General features: G+C 45.6%; 2 protein-coding genes across 2 annotated transcripts; both read right to left on the bottom strand.

Moving 5' to 3' along the window:
- Positions 1 to 380: 380 nt before the first annotated feature.
- LOC120660839 (protein disulfide isomerase-like 2-3) lies at positions 381 to 4,832 on the bottom strand. The gene is made up of 9 exons (XM_039939484.1): positions 4,628 to 4,832; positions 4,371 to 4,529; positions 3,297 to 3,410; positions 2,513 to 2,694; positions 2,143 to 2,242; positions 1,617 to 1,793; positions 1,385 to 1,530; positions 857 to 1,003; positions 381 to 779 (listed from the first exon to the last, which is right to left on the bottom strand). The coding sequence occupies exons 1-9, from the start codon at positions 4,745 to 4,747 to the stop codon at positions 605 to 607; spliced, it is 1,320 nt and encodes a 439-aa protein (XP_039795418.1). The 5' UTR covers positions 4,748 to 4,832; the 3' UTR covers positions 381 to 604.
- Positions 4,833 to 12,528: 7,696 nt separating this feature from the next.
- Positions 12,529 to 14,172, bottom strand: LOC120660840 (1-aminocyclopropane-1-carboxylate oxidase 1-like). Its single transcript, XM_039939485.1, has 2 exons — positions 13,867 to 14,172; positions 12,529 to 13,719 (listed from the first exon to the last, which is right to left on the bottom strand). The coding sequence occupies exons 1-2, from the start codon at positions 13,978 to 13,980 to the stop codon at positions 12,862 to 12,864; spliced, it is 972 nt and encodes a 323-aa protein (XP_039795419.1). The 5' UTR covers positions 13,981 to 14,172; the 3' UTR covers positions 12,529 to 12,861.
- Between the last annotated feature and the right edge of the window lie 366 nt (positions 14,173 to 14,538).

Raw genomic sequence — 14,538 nt, 5'->3', positions numbered from 1 at the left:
CAGTACCGATGAACAGTAATGCTGTAGTGTTCCGCATTAGTGAACAATGGCCCCCTCTGCCCCGGCGACTGCTTAAGTTGCAGCACAGGAACTCGGTCCGCAGGAAACAGTGCAGGCTGCTGCTTTCAAGTTTCAACGTGCCTTTGCAAGTGGCGTGGCTCGTCAAGTGAAACACTAGCGCGCCTACGATACCGATACCAATATTATCCAAGTGCTTTGTGAGTACCAGTTGCTCCTGCTATAAACATGAGCTTATCTACGGTTGTCCTAAGTCAATGTTTTTTAGTAACATTGATTAACAGTATCAATAAGAATATATATTACCTTAAAAAAAGAATTATGTAATTCTCAGCGGAAAGTGTTCGTCGGGGCAAGCATCATATGCAGCGCAACTGACTTTATTTCAGGGACAAAAAGGGAAAAGAAAAAGGCGTACCTACCACATCAGTTCTCTTTAAATTAAAACCATTCTAGCATCCAAAAACTGAAAATAAGCACACTAAAATTGTGCCGTTCACCGGAAACAAGTAATCAGAGTTCCTCAGATTTACAGCCTGGCAAATCGGCAGCTCATGACAGATCAGTTACAAAATCATCAGAATCATCACAACTCATCATTTACTGGAGAGCTATCGCCCATGAGCTCGTCAAGAGAGAATTCATCCTCTACAATTTCCTCTCCATCCTTGCCGTCCCATGGCTCGGATGGTACTACCGTCGGGACACCACTAAGAGGAAGATTTCCCTTTCCACCGCGCCCTGCTTCCTTCACAAACTCGCTGCACAAGATGACTTCCTGTTAACCGTCTGCCAAATAAACATAAAACAACCAAAGCTGCAAGCCCAAGGAGCTTACATGATTTCATCACGCTGGAAAGCACTACGAAGTGGAGCGTATGCGCTTTTCTTCACATTGAGAGCAACCATGGCGGGATAGCCATAGCCACCAACTCCAACCTGGTTCTCGAGATCAGGTTGCTTGGTAGCAGCTGTCCAGACAAAACTGCAAGGCAACAAGTATCCCGGCTCAGGATGTGTACCTCAAGTGGGTGGGGGGGGGGGGGGGGGGGAGGAGTTTTCATCAAGACATAAAGGATTGTATCAAATGGTTTTATCGGGGCCAGCTAAAAATCGAACATTCATCTTTGCAGAGTCAGCTTGAGCAGTATAATGTTCACGCAAGGTTACTCATTATCTTGTTTCAACTCTATATTTTAGAGTTTCAAGTATCCACCTGTTGAATGCCAATATTAATGTTCACTTTTGCTAAGGTGCTAATGAAAATACTGTATTGATTAAACTGTTGGCCTTTTCACCTTCTTTGAAAGTGATGAACGAAAGACACATTTTGGTAAAGTCTGTAATTAGTTCAGCTGACACTTGCCTGTATGGACTCTTTTTGAACTTCTCAGCAACAGAAAGAAGGAGCTCAAGGTACTTGTTTCTTCCTTCTGCCTTTGAATCAAGGATGTCCGGGAGGAATGATACAAAGCAAATGGCAGCAGAAGCGCACTTCTCCTCCATGACATCCTACAGAAGCCAAGCACTCACATCAAACATCAACTGTAGACCAAAAGTTACCAGAAATTGTCAGTATCATGAAGATTTGGTCTTACGGGGCCAGTCAACTCAGAAACTTCAGCTGGACCAGAGTTGGCTTCCAACTGCTCCAATGCAAAGGACTCAATGGCAGATGCAACTCTAGCCCCCTGGTACGGGAATGGGCTCTCCTTATCAACACCAAATACCAAAATAGTCGGGAAGCCTTCAACCTTGTACTTGCTCATCAAGGACTGCAAAATACGAGAAATTGAATAATAGTGAATTAGTGATACTTGGGAAAGTAGTGTATGAGGAGGTTAGGTTTCCATGCATGCATGCATCCATACTTTCCAAGGTGAAGTTTCAACTTTTCAAACTGTAACAATGCCTCAACTCTGGCCAAAACGCATTTAGATGTAACTAGCTTGGGAATGCATTGAAATTTCTGATGTGATTGGTAAGTATGAGCAACACAAGAATGATGCAATCTATGCTATTGGCAGAGATTACTTCTACAAATTTAGGGGTAAGATATGCATACAGAATAAAATATCATTAACAAAAGAAGCCAATAAGCTGACAGAACAAACAAAGACTCACCTTTTCAGCATCACAATCAACATGCCCTAGCTTCACTTGGCCCTTCAACTTCTTTGCAGCCTTTTTCCATTCAGGTGCCAATTTCTTGCAGTGCCCACACCTGAAAAAATGTACTCATCAAACTTCTTAAGTGCCCATAATTAATAAAGAATATTATAGAACATACTTGGTAAATGACTAACATGCAATACAATCAAGGAAAATGACCTAGAATACTTATTGCGAGATTACAAAAATTGTACACTGACTTTGTTTGACCCTTTTTCTTCTTCTCTTCTACTAGATAAATAATCAGATCCCAAATGGTAGTAAAGAAAATATAATCACCCAAGCTACAGGATGCACATTACTTGCACAATAAGCTCCATACCATGGTGCAAAGAATTCCACAATCCAAAGGTCCTTGCTTTTGACGACAAGTTCATCAAAATTATGTGAATTTAGTTCAACTGATGCACTTGGTTCACTTTTCTCACTTGAACCTCCAGATGCCTTGCCACTTGACCCTGCTGATGCCTTGCCATTCAATCTATCTCTAAGAAGGGCCTTGACCTGTGAATAGCAGAACGCACTCAGAATTTGAACAGGGAATCTGGATCCCTCTAGGGGGTGTAAGTTGGTGACCCTTAGGTGCGCCTCCAATCCTCTTTAGTTCAAATATTTGTACTGCTTCTCCAAAATGAGGTCCTATTTTAGAAAAATTGCATAAATATTTGAACTAAAGAGAGTTGGAGGTGCACCTAAGGGTCACCAATTTGCACCTCTAGATCCCTCAATGCCCACTAGACAAGAACTTCATACTTTTAAGGCACTGGTTAGGATAGTCATGTCTTAAACAAAAAGACTTAAACAGCACAATAAAAATTGCACAAAACTATTTTCAGCCACTAGAAAGATAACTGGTGTTTTTGTAGTACAATGAGATCCGAAGTCATTTATGTTAGCAAACAGCAGACTCCTCTGGAACTACTGAAGCTAAATGGTTTGCAAAAAATAAGTGCAAGAAGTTTGCAGTTTTGCACAGGAAAAAGGAACAGAAAAACATAACTCATGCCTAGTAACCTAATAGTATACAATAAAAGCGACTGAAATATATCCCGCAAACAAATAGAAGGAAAAACATGGCCATTTAAGTATGGTTAAATGCAACAAACCTGAGACAGAGCAAATTCTACAATTGGCTTTACATCTCTTGCTCCTTGATAATCAACTGGAGGTTTACCAGGGACAAACACCTTTATAGTTGGAAATCCCCTGATTCCATATTCCTTCAAAAAATATGCATCATAGATCAGCAAATATTTAACTAAATTGATAGCGTTCCATGCACAGATCTATACAAGATAATAAACAAGTCAGATCAAAATTTGCGGTTGTCAATTTGGCATTAGTAGCCCAGATGACTATTTGGACAAGTGAAACAGAAGAATTATAAGCCTATATAAAGCCAATAAGGTGTCATCTAAGGGCCTTTTACCAAAATATTTCAATCATATTATTTGACCCCAATTTTGTATCGGCTTCTTTGATTTCCCATAGTGAGGGTGCTTATTGCATCTGATAATTGATTCTTGGGCTATTTCATCTTACGGGTGTTTTAAGAGACACATTTGCAATAAATTTCTATCAAATCATAAATGTTTTTTTGTAAACCAAAATGTAAACTGAAGATTCTAAAGATAAAATTCTGAAGTATACTGTACCATTCTTCAGAAGAATTCTGAAGCATTGCAGGAAATTTACTGTAAAGTAAGACTGGTTATTTGATTAATACAAAAGGAACCAGAGGGCTTCCTCTGGCTCTCAAAATAAATTGATGTGCAGAACTGCCATATCCCATTCCCACACAGGAGTAGTTTCCAATTAAAACAGTTCCGTATGCACAAAATATCAGTATGAATTCTAGCTTATCTGCTTTTACACAGTGTCTAAGAGGAAGTAGCTACCGGTAATTTTACCAATCTTAAGTCACCAATATGTGCGACATTGCACTGCTAAGGATCGCAGCAAATGAACAAAAATCATCCCGGGTTTAACATTTGAATATCAAATCAAACTGGTATTGGTATGTTGCATGCATCAGGAAGCAACTATCACCTAATAAGACAAAACGACAATACAATCGCAACAACTGATGCCGAGATCACTCCGCTGCGCCAGCAGATCAACACACACAAGCGTGGGCGGATCATAAGGAAACGATAAAGTCACACAGTTGGCACGCTCACCTGCGCGAGATCCTTGTGCGCGTCGGCGTCGAGGGCGGCGACCGTTGCAACGCCCTTGAGCACGCCGGCGGCCTTCTCCCAGGCGGGAGCCAGCTGCTTGCAGTGCCCGCACCAGGGCGCGAAGAACTCAACCAGCACCACCCTGTTCGAGTTCAGCACCTGCAGCCAAATCAAAACGGACCACGCCGGTCAATGATTAAAACCACATGGAGGCGCCGATCTGGTGGCGGAGGGGGGCAGCGGGAGGCGAGCCAGACCTTTGATTTGAAGTTGTTGGGGTCGAGCTGGAGGACTGGGGAGCCCGCCGAGTAGAGCGCGGCGGCCGGGGAGGCGGCCGCGGCGACGAGGAGGAGCGCCGCGAGGAAGGCGGGACGCATGGCGGAGCGCCGAAGCTTCTGGAAGCGGGGGAGCGGGGGAGGAGACCGTAGCGGTCGGCCCCGTCGTGGTGCTGGGATTTAAGCCTGCTTGCTCACGAGAACATGGACGCGTGTTCGGACCAATAGGTGGCCTCCACGTACGCAGGTTGGCCACGTCGGAGTGGCTCCGCTTCCTTGGCGCGAGGGCATTGGTGCGAGAGTGCGGAGCTGGTGGACTTGGAGCACACAGCGGGCACATTTGCGCTGGGACCCACCACCGTTTAGGAGGAGTACGACCAGGAATGATGGGTTGGATTGGGCTAACATTTAACTTCCTACGAGAGAGATCGGCATTGTCAGCCCAGCCCAGTGATCCTCTCGGTCCACCGAAAAATGGGCAGTGTGATCGCGTCTTTTTTATTTTTATATTTTTCAAAAAAATACAAAAATATATTTTTGGTATCAGATTTTAGAGTTCTATACCTCTACCGCCTGGCAGGGGGTGGCAGGGGGACTACCGCCTGGAAGGGGGCGGTAGGGAGCTATATGTAAATAAATATAAATTTTTTTTGCGCAGTGGTGGGGCGGCAGGGGCCTGCCGCCCGGCAGGGGCGGCTCCGCCCCTTCCCTCGCTTCCTTAATGATCCAGGAGTGTATTTTTGCAGAAGGGTCAATGAGTACTTAATGAAACCTTCAATGTAATATGTTATGTGGTATTTTGTTTAACGTTCTATTTATATTTCGTTCATTGTATCTTATGTGGTATTGTATCATAAATATAATCATTGTAATCAAACATAGCAAACATATAAGTATTGCAATTGAAGGTACAGGCGTCCCGTCACAATTTACCTCACAATCTAAAACCGATGTCCATCATATGTTACAGATCATGTCATGAAATCATCTAAGTCGTCATCCCAGTTGACAGATGGTGGTGCTGTAGGTGGTGCAGCATTATTTGACGAACCTCTCGACTTTCCTTTTCTCTCTTTTCTGGTTCTAGGTTCATGTACAGGGGACAAACATCATGTGTTGGACGCCATGGTTTTCGGGGCATGAAGTCATCCATATCGTCATCCCAGTTAACACAAGTTGATGCTTGAGGTGGTGCAACATTACATGACGAACATCTTGCCTTTCCCTTTCTCTCTTTTCTAGTTCTAGGTTCGTGTACAGGGGGAGGAACATCAGGTGTTGGACGCCATGATTTGGGGGGCATGAAGTCATCCATATCGTCATCCCAGTTAACACAACTTGGTGCTCGAGGTGGTGCAGCATGACTTAACGAACCTCCGATCATCTGTTCTTGCGGAGGCCAAGAACTATCACCCGAAGATCTTTTCCACCTCCTTCGTCTAGTTTGCGGCATAACTCCACCGAATATACTTATATACATACCAATTTACGGAAATTTGGTATCGAATTGTTTATCAACACCGTGTCCTCGGGGTAATCCTAGCATATAATTACACAATAATTTTACTATTTCGTAAATATGGATTACAAATGACGAACGGGATTAGAACTGAATAAGAGTTATCTTAATGTGCATCTCATACACCTCTGGCCGCATCCATATCTTGCATTTACTTTGTAAGAATCCAATAACATTAGGATAATTCGCTAGTTCACATACCCTCATGTATATCTTCCGACGTTCTAGCAGGTGTTTCTTTAAATCTTACATTGTAATACCTCGAAACAATGTGAAATCTTTAAACTCAACTAATTTGGACAACACCATCTCTATCGTACCATCCGCTAATGGATCCAACTTCTTACTGATTACAAGATGTGTCATGATCTCAAGAAATATACTAGATTTTTCTTCGGTCCATGAAAATCCAACAGAATTGGAGGCAGCCATTGCCTTATGCTGCAATAACAATAAGGTACTATCATTCTAAGTTTACTATTCTATATTTCACTATCCAAAAACTAAATCTATTCTAATTCATAATTATTTTAGAAACAAGTCTATAATAGTTGAGAAATATTGGTTACCTGCGGTTCGGATCCAAAATTCCGCAGGGCTTCGCCGGTGGAATTACCTCACTCACCCCTCCTCTCTCCCTCTCCCCTCTCTGGATCTCGTGGGCAGAAAATCAGGGCGCCAGGAAAGAGGCGGAGTTTTATATTTGGGGCGGGAGCCTGCCGCCCCTGCCGCCCGGCAGGGGGGCGGCAGGCTCCCGCCAAGAACCTCTACACACAAAAAATTATATTTATTTATATATAGGTCCCTACCGCCCCCTGCCGGGCGGTAGGGGTATAGAACTGTAAAATCTGAAACCAAAAATATATTTCTGTAAATTTTTTTTTAAAAAAATATAAAAATAAAAAAGACGTGTGATCCTAGAGCACTAGAAAGGCCCGCGGCTTTATCGTGCGGGCCTGTATTTCGTGTTTTCATATATTTGTAATTGATGCGGCTTTAACTTATGTATACAATAATTATGGTATCTAGATAAATAACTTTTTAAAAGCAATAGGTAAGACAAATTCGTCATTATTCTCATATAAGAGTCTTGATCTGCAACATGTTGTTACATTTGGTATACATTTTGTATTTTCTAATATCGTGATGCTATAATTTAAGTAGTATATTATTTTGGGTATTAAAATGAGTGTATGAGCATGACTTTTTTTGCTATATTTATTATGGTGAAAGATGGGGTAAAATTATTTATTAGGGTGGGCGGATCACAATTAACCAGAAGCTTAAATATTTGCAAAATGAGGAGATTTGGACTTTTAATCATGTGACGATTAATAGATATGATGGTATTTTTTTGAAGAAAGTAGTGGTTATATTAAAATATACTGCATTATTGCGGAGGTAGCATGAGAAACCATGGAAAAATGGTGATATGTGTAACACTCCGCTGTTAATTTCGTGCCTAATTTGCTAATCACTGGCCGAAACCTGTAATCAGCATGAGTAAACATGCATGTTATGCATTTACCCTTAGCCAGTTTCGATCACACTTTTCTCCCTAATACATGATCCAAATCGACTTTTGTTCAATACCAATGTTATAGATCTTTTTTTCCTCTACAACTTTTATTTTGGCCAAATTTCAAATTGCTATGCGAAAAAATTAGTTTTGGACCTTTAAAAATCAAATCTGTTTTTGTCCCAAAATCCGGTGGTACCGGTTTTGGAAACCGGTGGTACCGGTTTTCGCCCCTGTTTCACCTGCTCCGGCGCCCATACCGGCGACGCCACGCGTCAACAATTGCGGCGAACCTCGTCTGTCGTGTCGCTGTTCTTATCCGTGCACGAAACCCAAGTCGAGCAGCGCCGCCGACGGCGTCGCGCCGGCCATCCTCCGGCGTCGCGCCGCTACATGCCTCGCCGCGTCCTTGCCCTTCTCATGAAGCCACCCCCACGGCCTTATCATCCCTCGACCCCTTCTTCTTCCTCCAACAGAGCAGAACGAGCTCAAGCTCGAGCTCGCCCCCTTCTCCAAAACTCCTCACACAAGCCTCCAGAGTTCGATTCCTCGCACAGGCAGCAGCCCCACAAGCTTCTCCCTAGAATCCCCCACCTGGCCGGCCGAATCCCTCGCCGGAATAGTTTTCCCACGACACAAAACCGCATGTGAACAGTAAAATACGCTCGTCACCGTGGAACTCCATCATCAGGCCACCATTTCCTTTGCCCAACGGCTCAAATCGACTGTAGGTTACCTCCTAAAGCTGATGCTCTCCTTGTTCTTTCACGTTCCCATTGTTTCCGCACCCGTTCTCGAGCCATGCCGCCGCCGGCATGCCGCTGCTCGCCGCGAGCCGCGCACACGCGCCTCTGCGCTGCGCCGCCGAGTGCCCCCACTCCACCCGACCCTGCTGAACCCTCCCATGGCTGCCCCATCGCCGACCTGCCTCGCCGCCGGTGAGAGCGCCCCCGCATGCCATGGCAATGGCCGCCGTCCCCTGTTTTGCCCCCAAAACCGGCTGGAAACCGGTGCTACCGGTTTTCAATTTAATTCGAGTTTCAGTTTTGTGTGTTGATTTTATAAATTCATAGTAAATAGTAGAAAAATATAAAAATGCAAAACTTATTTTTTTAGCTTCATATTTTCATGCTTTGTATTGTAGAATCATAAAATGTGTTGTTTGATAACTTTTTCTATGCAGTTTTAATTAGGCAAGATAAATATGTTTGTAGCTTGTTAATTGCGTAAATGAAGTTAGGAGCATGCTAAAAATATAAAACCAGTTAGGCTAGCTTTGTTTTGTCTTGCAGTACTTAGGAAAAATATTAAACCTAATATTTAGTTAGTGCTTCTTTGATGTGATGATTTAATCGTGTTAATGCTTGTTTAAGCTAGCTCTTAATATATGCGGTTCTGTTAATTCAAAGCACTGCAGGCCTCCCTTTTGGGCTCTACTCAGCCCATTCAGGCCCAGCCCGCTGCCATAACAGCTAACCCTATTAGGATCAGAGTGTTGTTTGTTTGAAGTATTTTGCTTTTGCTTGCTTGTTAGTAGTTTAATGCAGAGTTACTCCTTTTTGCTCTAGGGTTGAGTTTAGTCTACCTAAGAGAGTTTAGTGGCCTTCCATTAAAGGGAGACACTTCAGGCTAAAATGAGTTTGAAATCTGAACTCACACATCAGCAGCCATGCATTTGCGACCTTTATGCTTGCTTTGTATGCCTTTTAATTGCATTGTGTGATGTTTTCCTTAAATTCATGCATTTGCATCGTTGCATATCATTTATGTACGCTAGATGTACAATGCGCGGATATGAAGCGCGTGATGACGGAACCGAACCCCAAGACGGCGTGGTGGACGTATCCTGAAGAGAGAAGGACCAGCTAGAGCAACTGAAGACCCGGCCCAAGGTCGGAAGGGCCCAAGGCCTTGATAGTACTAACACTGACTTAGTGTTACCCCAGGCAAGCCCCGGAGTATAACCCCTACTTTCGGTATTCAATGTTTATTTAAGTATTTGTGCATTTACGTTGCTAGGAGTTGTATGAAAGTCTAGTATGTATGTTTCTCCCTAGGTACCTATGAGTCACTACTAGTATACAGGCACTGTTAGACATGCTTTGTTAAGTAGGGACGCGGTAGAAGTCGAGTGATTTCCTGTCACTCACGAGATATAGATCTTGTTACTTATGGAAAAGGTGCTTGAGAATGAACCATTGAGGAAAGAAAACATAGAGACCGGGTGGAGATGAGTTGGGTTAAGGTATAAAATGGATGAAAAGTAAGACTCCACCTGTGTCGGTTAAAAACCGCACCGTTGTTGGTAGTATTGATCGAGGATTGAACAGTACTAACCACATGCCGGAAGTAGGAGGTAGTCAAAACCGGTAAACTGTAGACCTGATTTACAACGATAGTTTGAATTGCGACCTGCTACTCTATGCGTGGTATGATGGCGGGTGTTGAATTGTATGTCGCCTTTGGGTTCTCTGGGAGTTCGCCGTGAGGGGTCCTTCACCCGGGTTTTGGCAGGCGTGGTTCAGATGTCGTGGTAATGATGGGAACCGTTGACATGTGTGGTCCAGTGTGGCTTGCATGTGTCGTGTGAGTTAGATCTACCTTGTAAGGTTAAATCAGATCGATTCGCCGTGACTCGCGGATATGAGAGCCTTGATCTTTTTGTTACATCGTAGTAAGAATTGGAATGAGAATGGAATGATGAAGATATGAATTCGATGATGTTATTGTTGGAAGCTTAATGTGGTTCACCATGCTTGTTATAGATGTTGGTGCAAACCTAGTTGGTAGTTGTATAATAAACTTGAGCAACAATACTGAAAGTAGGGCTGGAAAAAAAGCTCGCGGCTCACGAGCCGGCTCGGCTCGGAGCGGCTCGGCTCGGCTCGGAGCGGCTCGGCTCGGCTCGGAGCGGCTCGCGAGCCTGGAACGAGCCGAGCCGAGCCTCTTTTCTCGGCTCGCTAAAATACCGAGCCGAGCCGAGCCAGCTCGCTCTGGCTCGCGAGCCGGCTCGCGAGCTGAGCCACCTATGGACCACTTATCAATTATCATGTAATTTAAAATGTTTTCTCTTTATTTTACCTTGTTGTGGCTATGGTACTGTTAAAATCTTGATATGCTACTGTTAAAATGTTTATGTGGTACTGTTAAAATCTTGATGTGGTTGCACTATTGTATGTGATCTGTGAATATGTGAACTGTGATGCAAATATACAATAACTAGCTGTGGCTCGCGAGCCGGCTCGAGCCGGCTCGCGAGCCGATAACGAGCCGAGCCGAGCCGAGCCTCTTTCAATGGCTCGTGAAATTACCGAGCCGAGCCAGGCTCGACTCGCTGGATGACCGAGCCGCGGCGAGCCGAGCCGAGCCGAGCCTGGCTCGGCTCGGCTCGTTTCCAGCCCTAACTGAAAGTAAGGATCCACTATAAGTAGCTTTTCAGCAAAATAATTTCAGAGCCAAATAGTTTTATATGTCTAGGAGTCGGCTAAGTATATACCACTAGTCGGGTAAGTCTTGCTGAGTATTAGTATACTCAGGGTTTGTTGTTACCCTGTTTTCGGGTGTAGTTGCTGCTGGTTGGAGCTAACTAGGATTCATATTGGTGGGCTCGATGTGACGTCCTCACGTCTTCGTAGATACCGTTATTTTCAAACTAAGCTTTTATTTAAATTTCGCTGCATATTGAACTCTGATAATTAATTTAAACATTTTTTAAAGCTCTGCTTGATATTTTAAATTTGATAACCTCTGTCTGCTTGTAATCATCTGTGCTCGTCTTCGTGCGACTTCCAGTGTTTTCGATCCTTAACCCAACAGGCTGCCGGATTACACCGTTTTAAGTGCGTGGTAATTTGATTAACCATTAAGATGATAGTTAGTGCACTTAAGCTGATTTAATTTGGGCGGTTCTGTTACACTATGATATTATATTTTTTTAGCAAAGTAGGATCCTATGCTAGAGGAATTATGAAAACGCTTTGAATTTACAATTTTGTTGTGTAGCAAAGTTTTATGTTTTGATATTTTGAGCATTTATGTAGAAGGGCTTTGATTTTGAAATTGTACTACATAATATGTAATGAAGCTGTACATTTTGAAATTCTAAGCAACTTTTGTATTGAATATTTTTTAAAAAAAATTGAAGATGTTTTGGTGTCCATATTATGGGTTGAACGGATCGCATGTAAGCATTTGTACAAACTAATTGCAAAAGCACTTTGAACTTTAAAATTTGCTCTACAATAAAGTTGTAGTTTATAATTTTTACCAAAATTTAGATTAAATAATTTTTTTTATTTTGACGTGATTTGGTGTTTAAATTGGACTTATAATGTTGCTCGTGAAGAAATAACAAATGGAACTGGTTATAGTTTGATTTAATGAAAATCCAAGGGTTTCTCTAGAACAATTCCTGAGAGATGACCAGAACGTTGAGTTGATTTTATTGAAATTCAAAGATTTTATTTGCATATTTTCTTAAACCAGAAAGATTGGACTACAGGTTGGTTTTAATGAAAGTTATGAGTTTTTAAATACCAAAAGAGAGTAGACCAGACTGGAGGTTGATTTCGGTAAAGATCGAGAGTTTTTTTTGCAAAAAGATAAAAAATCACACGATCTAGCGTTCCGCCTAGCTGATCCGACGATCAGGAATTGACCGCGATGTGGCCACGCTAGCCGAGTAGCAGGCCACCTTTTTCTGTTGTAAGATGAAGCCGCCAAGCCGGTAGCAGAGATCGCTGTGCTGTGGATGTCATTGACAGTAGCGGACTCGGTAAAATGAACCAGTCGATACCTAGCACTAATGACGGATTGTGTGATAGGTTATTGGAATAGTGAAAATAATGAAAGAAGTTGATGTGCGTACTGACGCGCCACAAGCTCTGTTCTCGACAGAACGGCTCATATCTTCGAAAATACAAAAAAAAATGTAAATTTCTGTCCTGCAACTTGAGAACACAGGCAGAACCGCACAAGGGGGCTCGCAAAAACGGGCTTTTACGGGCACAACTACGACACATGCTGGTCGAGAGCAGAGCAACAGCGATCAACGACACAGCGAGGATGCCGAACACATCGTGCCCTAGCTCGATAGGCCTATCGGGCCCATTTATTCAGCACATTCCAATCTGCTACTGACACGTACGACTCCCGACTCCGGCATACCCTGCCCGGTCGTTACGCGATGGCGATGCGGCGGTTGGAGCTCTCCGTCTCCATGGACTTGAAGGCCTCGAACCGCGGCTCCTTGGCCTCGAACTTGTTCCGCGCGTACAGCTTCATGTAGTCCTCGAACACGAACCTGGGGTACGCCGCCGCGGCCTCCTCGGCCTTCACCAGCGCCGGCGCCGGGCAGATGACGGCGTCGCCGCCCGGGTTGTAGAAGGACGCGATGGACATCCGGTTCCCGTCGGACTGCGCCACCACCCGGTGCACCACGCTCTTGTACCTGCCGTTGGTGATCACCTCCAGCTGGTCACCAAGGTTCACCACGATGGAGTGGCGCGTGGGCGGCACGTCCACCCACGCGCCGTCCTTGAGCAGCTGCAGCCCGGCGACGCGGTCGTCCTGGAACAGCAGGATGATGCCGCCGGCGTCGGTGTGCGCGCGCAGGCCGCTCACGAGGTCCGGGCGCGGGCACGGCGGGTAGCTGCTGACCTTGGTGGCGAAGGTCGGGGCGCCCTTTCTGGGCCCGCGGAAGGCGCGCGCGAGGTAGCCCTTCTCCAGGCCGAGGTTCTCGCACAGCAGGTCCAGCAGCCGCTCCGCCAGCGCCTCCAGCTCGCCGGCGAACCGCCTCATCGCGCGCCGGTACCCGTCGTCGAGGTCGGGGATGTCGGCGAGGTTGGACTCCGGGAGGTGGCGGACGAAGAAGGTGCTCTCCCAGTCCAGGTTCTCCGCCTTCGCGCCGCCGCCGCCGTCCTGGAGCGCCGTGCTGGCGAACTCGAGGAACCGCTGCTCGCGCACCCGCTTGTAGTGGTCCTTGGTCAGCCGCTCCACCTTGTCCATCAGCTCCGTCGAGATGCCGTGGTTCAGGATCTGCACCGGAGTATAACAGAAGAAAAACAGTGAACGTTAAGCGTGCATCGACGCAATAGACTAATAATCGTCATCTAGTGGCAAGTTTCTCCGTTCCGATTTTGACTGTCAGCATACTGGTTTTGGTACTTTACTGTGCCCGCGCACCTGAAAGAAGCCCCAGTTCTCACACGCATCGCGCAGCATGCCCATCGCCGCCGGCCTCTCCTGCCCGGCGAGCAGCCCCATGTCGATGATCGGGAAAGACGTGGCCGGTGCCATTCCCAGCTCTCAAAACAAAACTCCGATCTTCCCCAAGAAGCAACAACGACTAGCTCTGGCTATTCCTTGCTTCCTCGCAAGACTGCAATGCTAGGTGCGGTGAGGGAAACGGGGTCGTCAAGGATGCAATTTTATAGACTCCAAGCCCGTAACCGCAGCACAACAATATGCTCTGTAACGAGCCCGTAACTGTAGCCGAACGAATCGAAGCTGGCAAAGGTGATCCACAGTGGTTAACGCCGGATGTCAGGATCGATGGGGAGTTGGCGACCGCTCCATGTGGGATACATGCCGGATCACGGATGGGTCTCGTCGGCACTCGGAATTATTCGTCCCCGGCCGGCCCCCACCGCAGCCGCGGTACGCGTCTCGGAGAATCCGAGGGCGGCAGATGACCCCGTTGCCCCGGAGGTCCCTCTCGCCACCTGCTGCCGCCTGCGCGGCTGCGCCAGGAAGCCGCATCCGCGCCGCGGTCTCACTGAAATCTCCATCTCGGGAGATGGGGAAGGATAGAGGGGGTGCCGGCGTGGTGGCCGTAGCAACACCCAGCCAAAGCGA

Source organism: Panicum virgatum, chromosome 2N (assembly GCF_016808335.1).
Source record: "Panicum virgatum strain AP13 chromosome 2N, P.virgatum_v5, whole genome shotgun sequence".
Classification (NCBI taxonomy): Eukaryota; Viridiplantae; Streptophyta; class Magnoliopsida; order Poales; family Poaceae; genus Panicum; species Panicum virgatum.
Note: the sequence above shows the minus strand (reverse complement) of the source record. Positions and strands in the feature narration are given on the sequence as shown.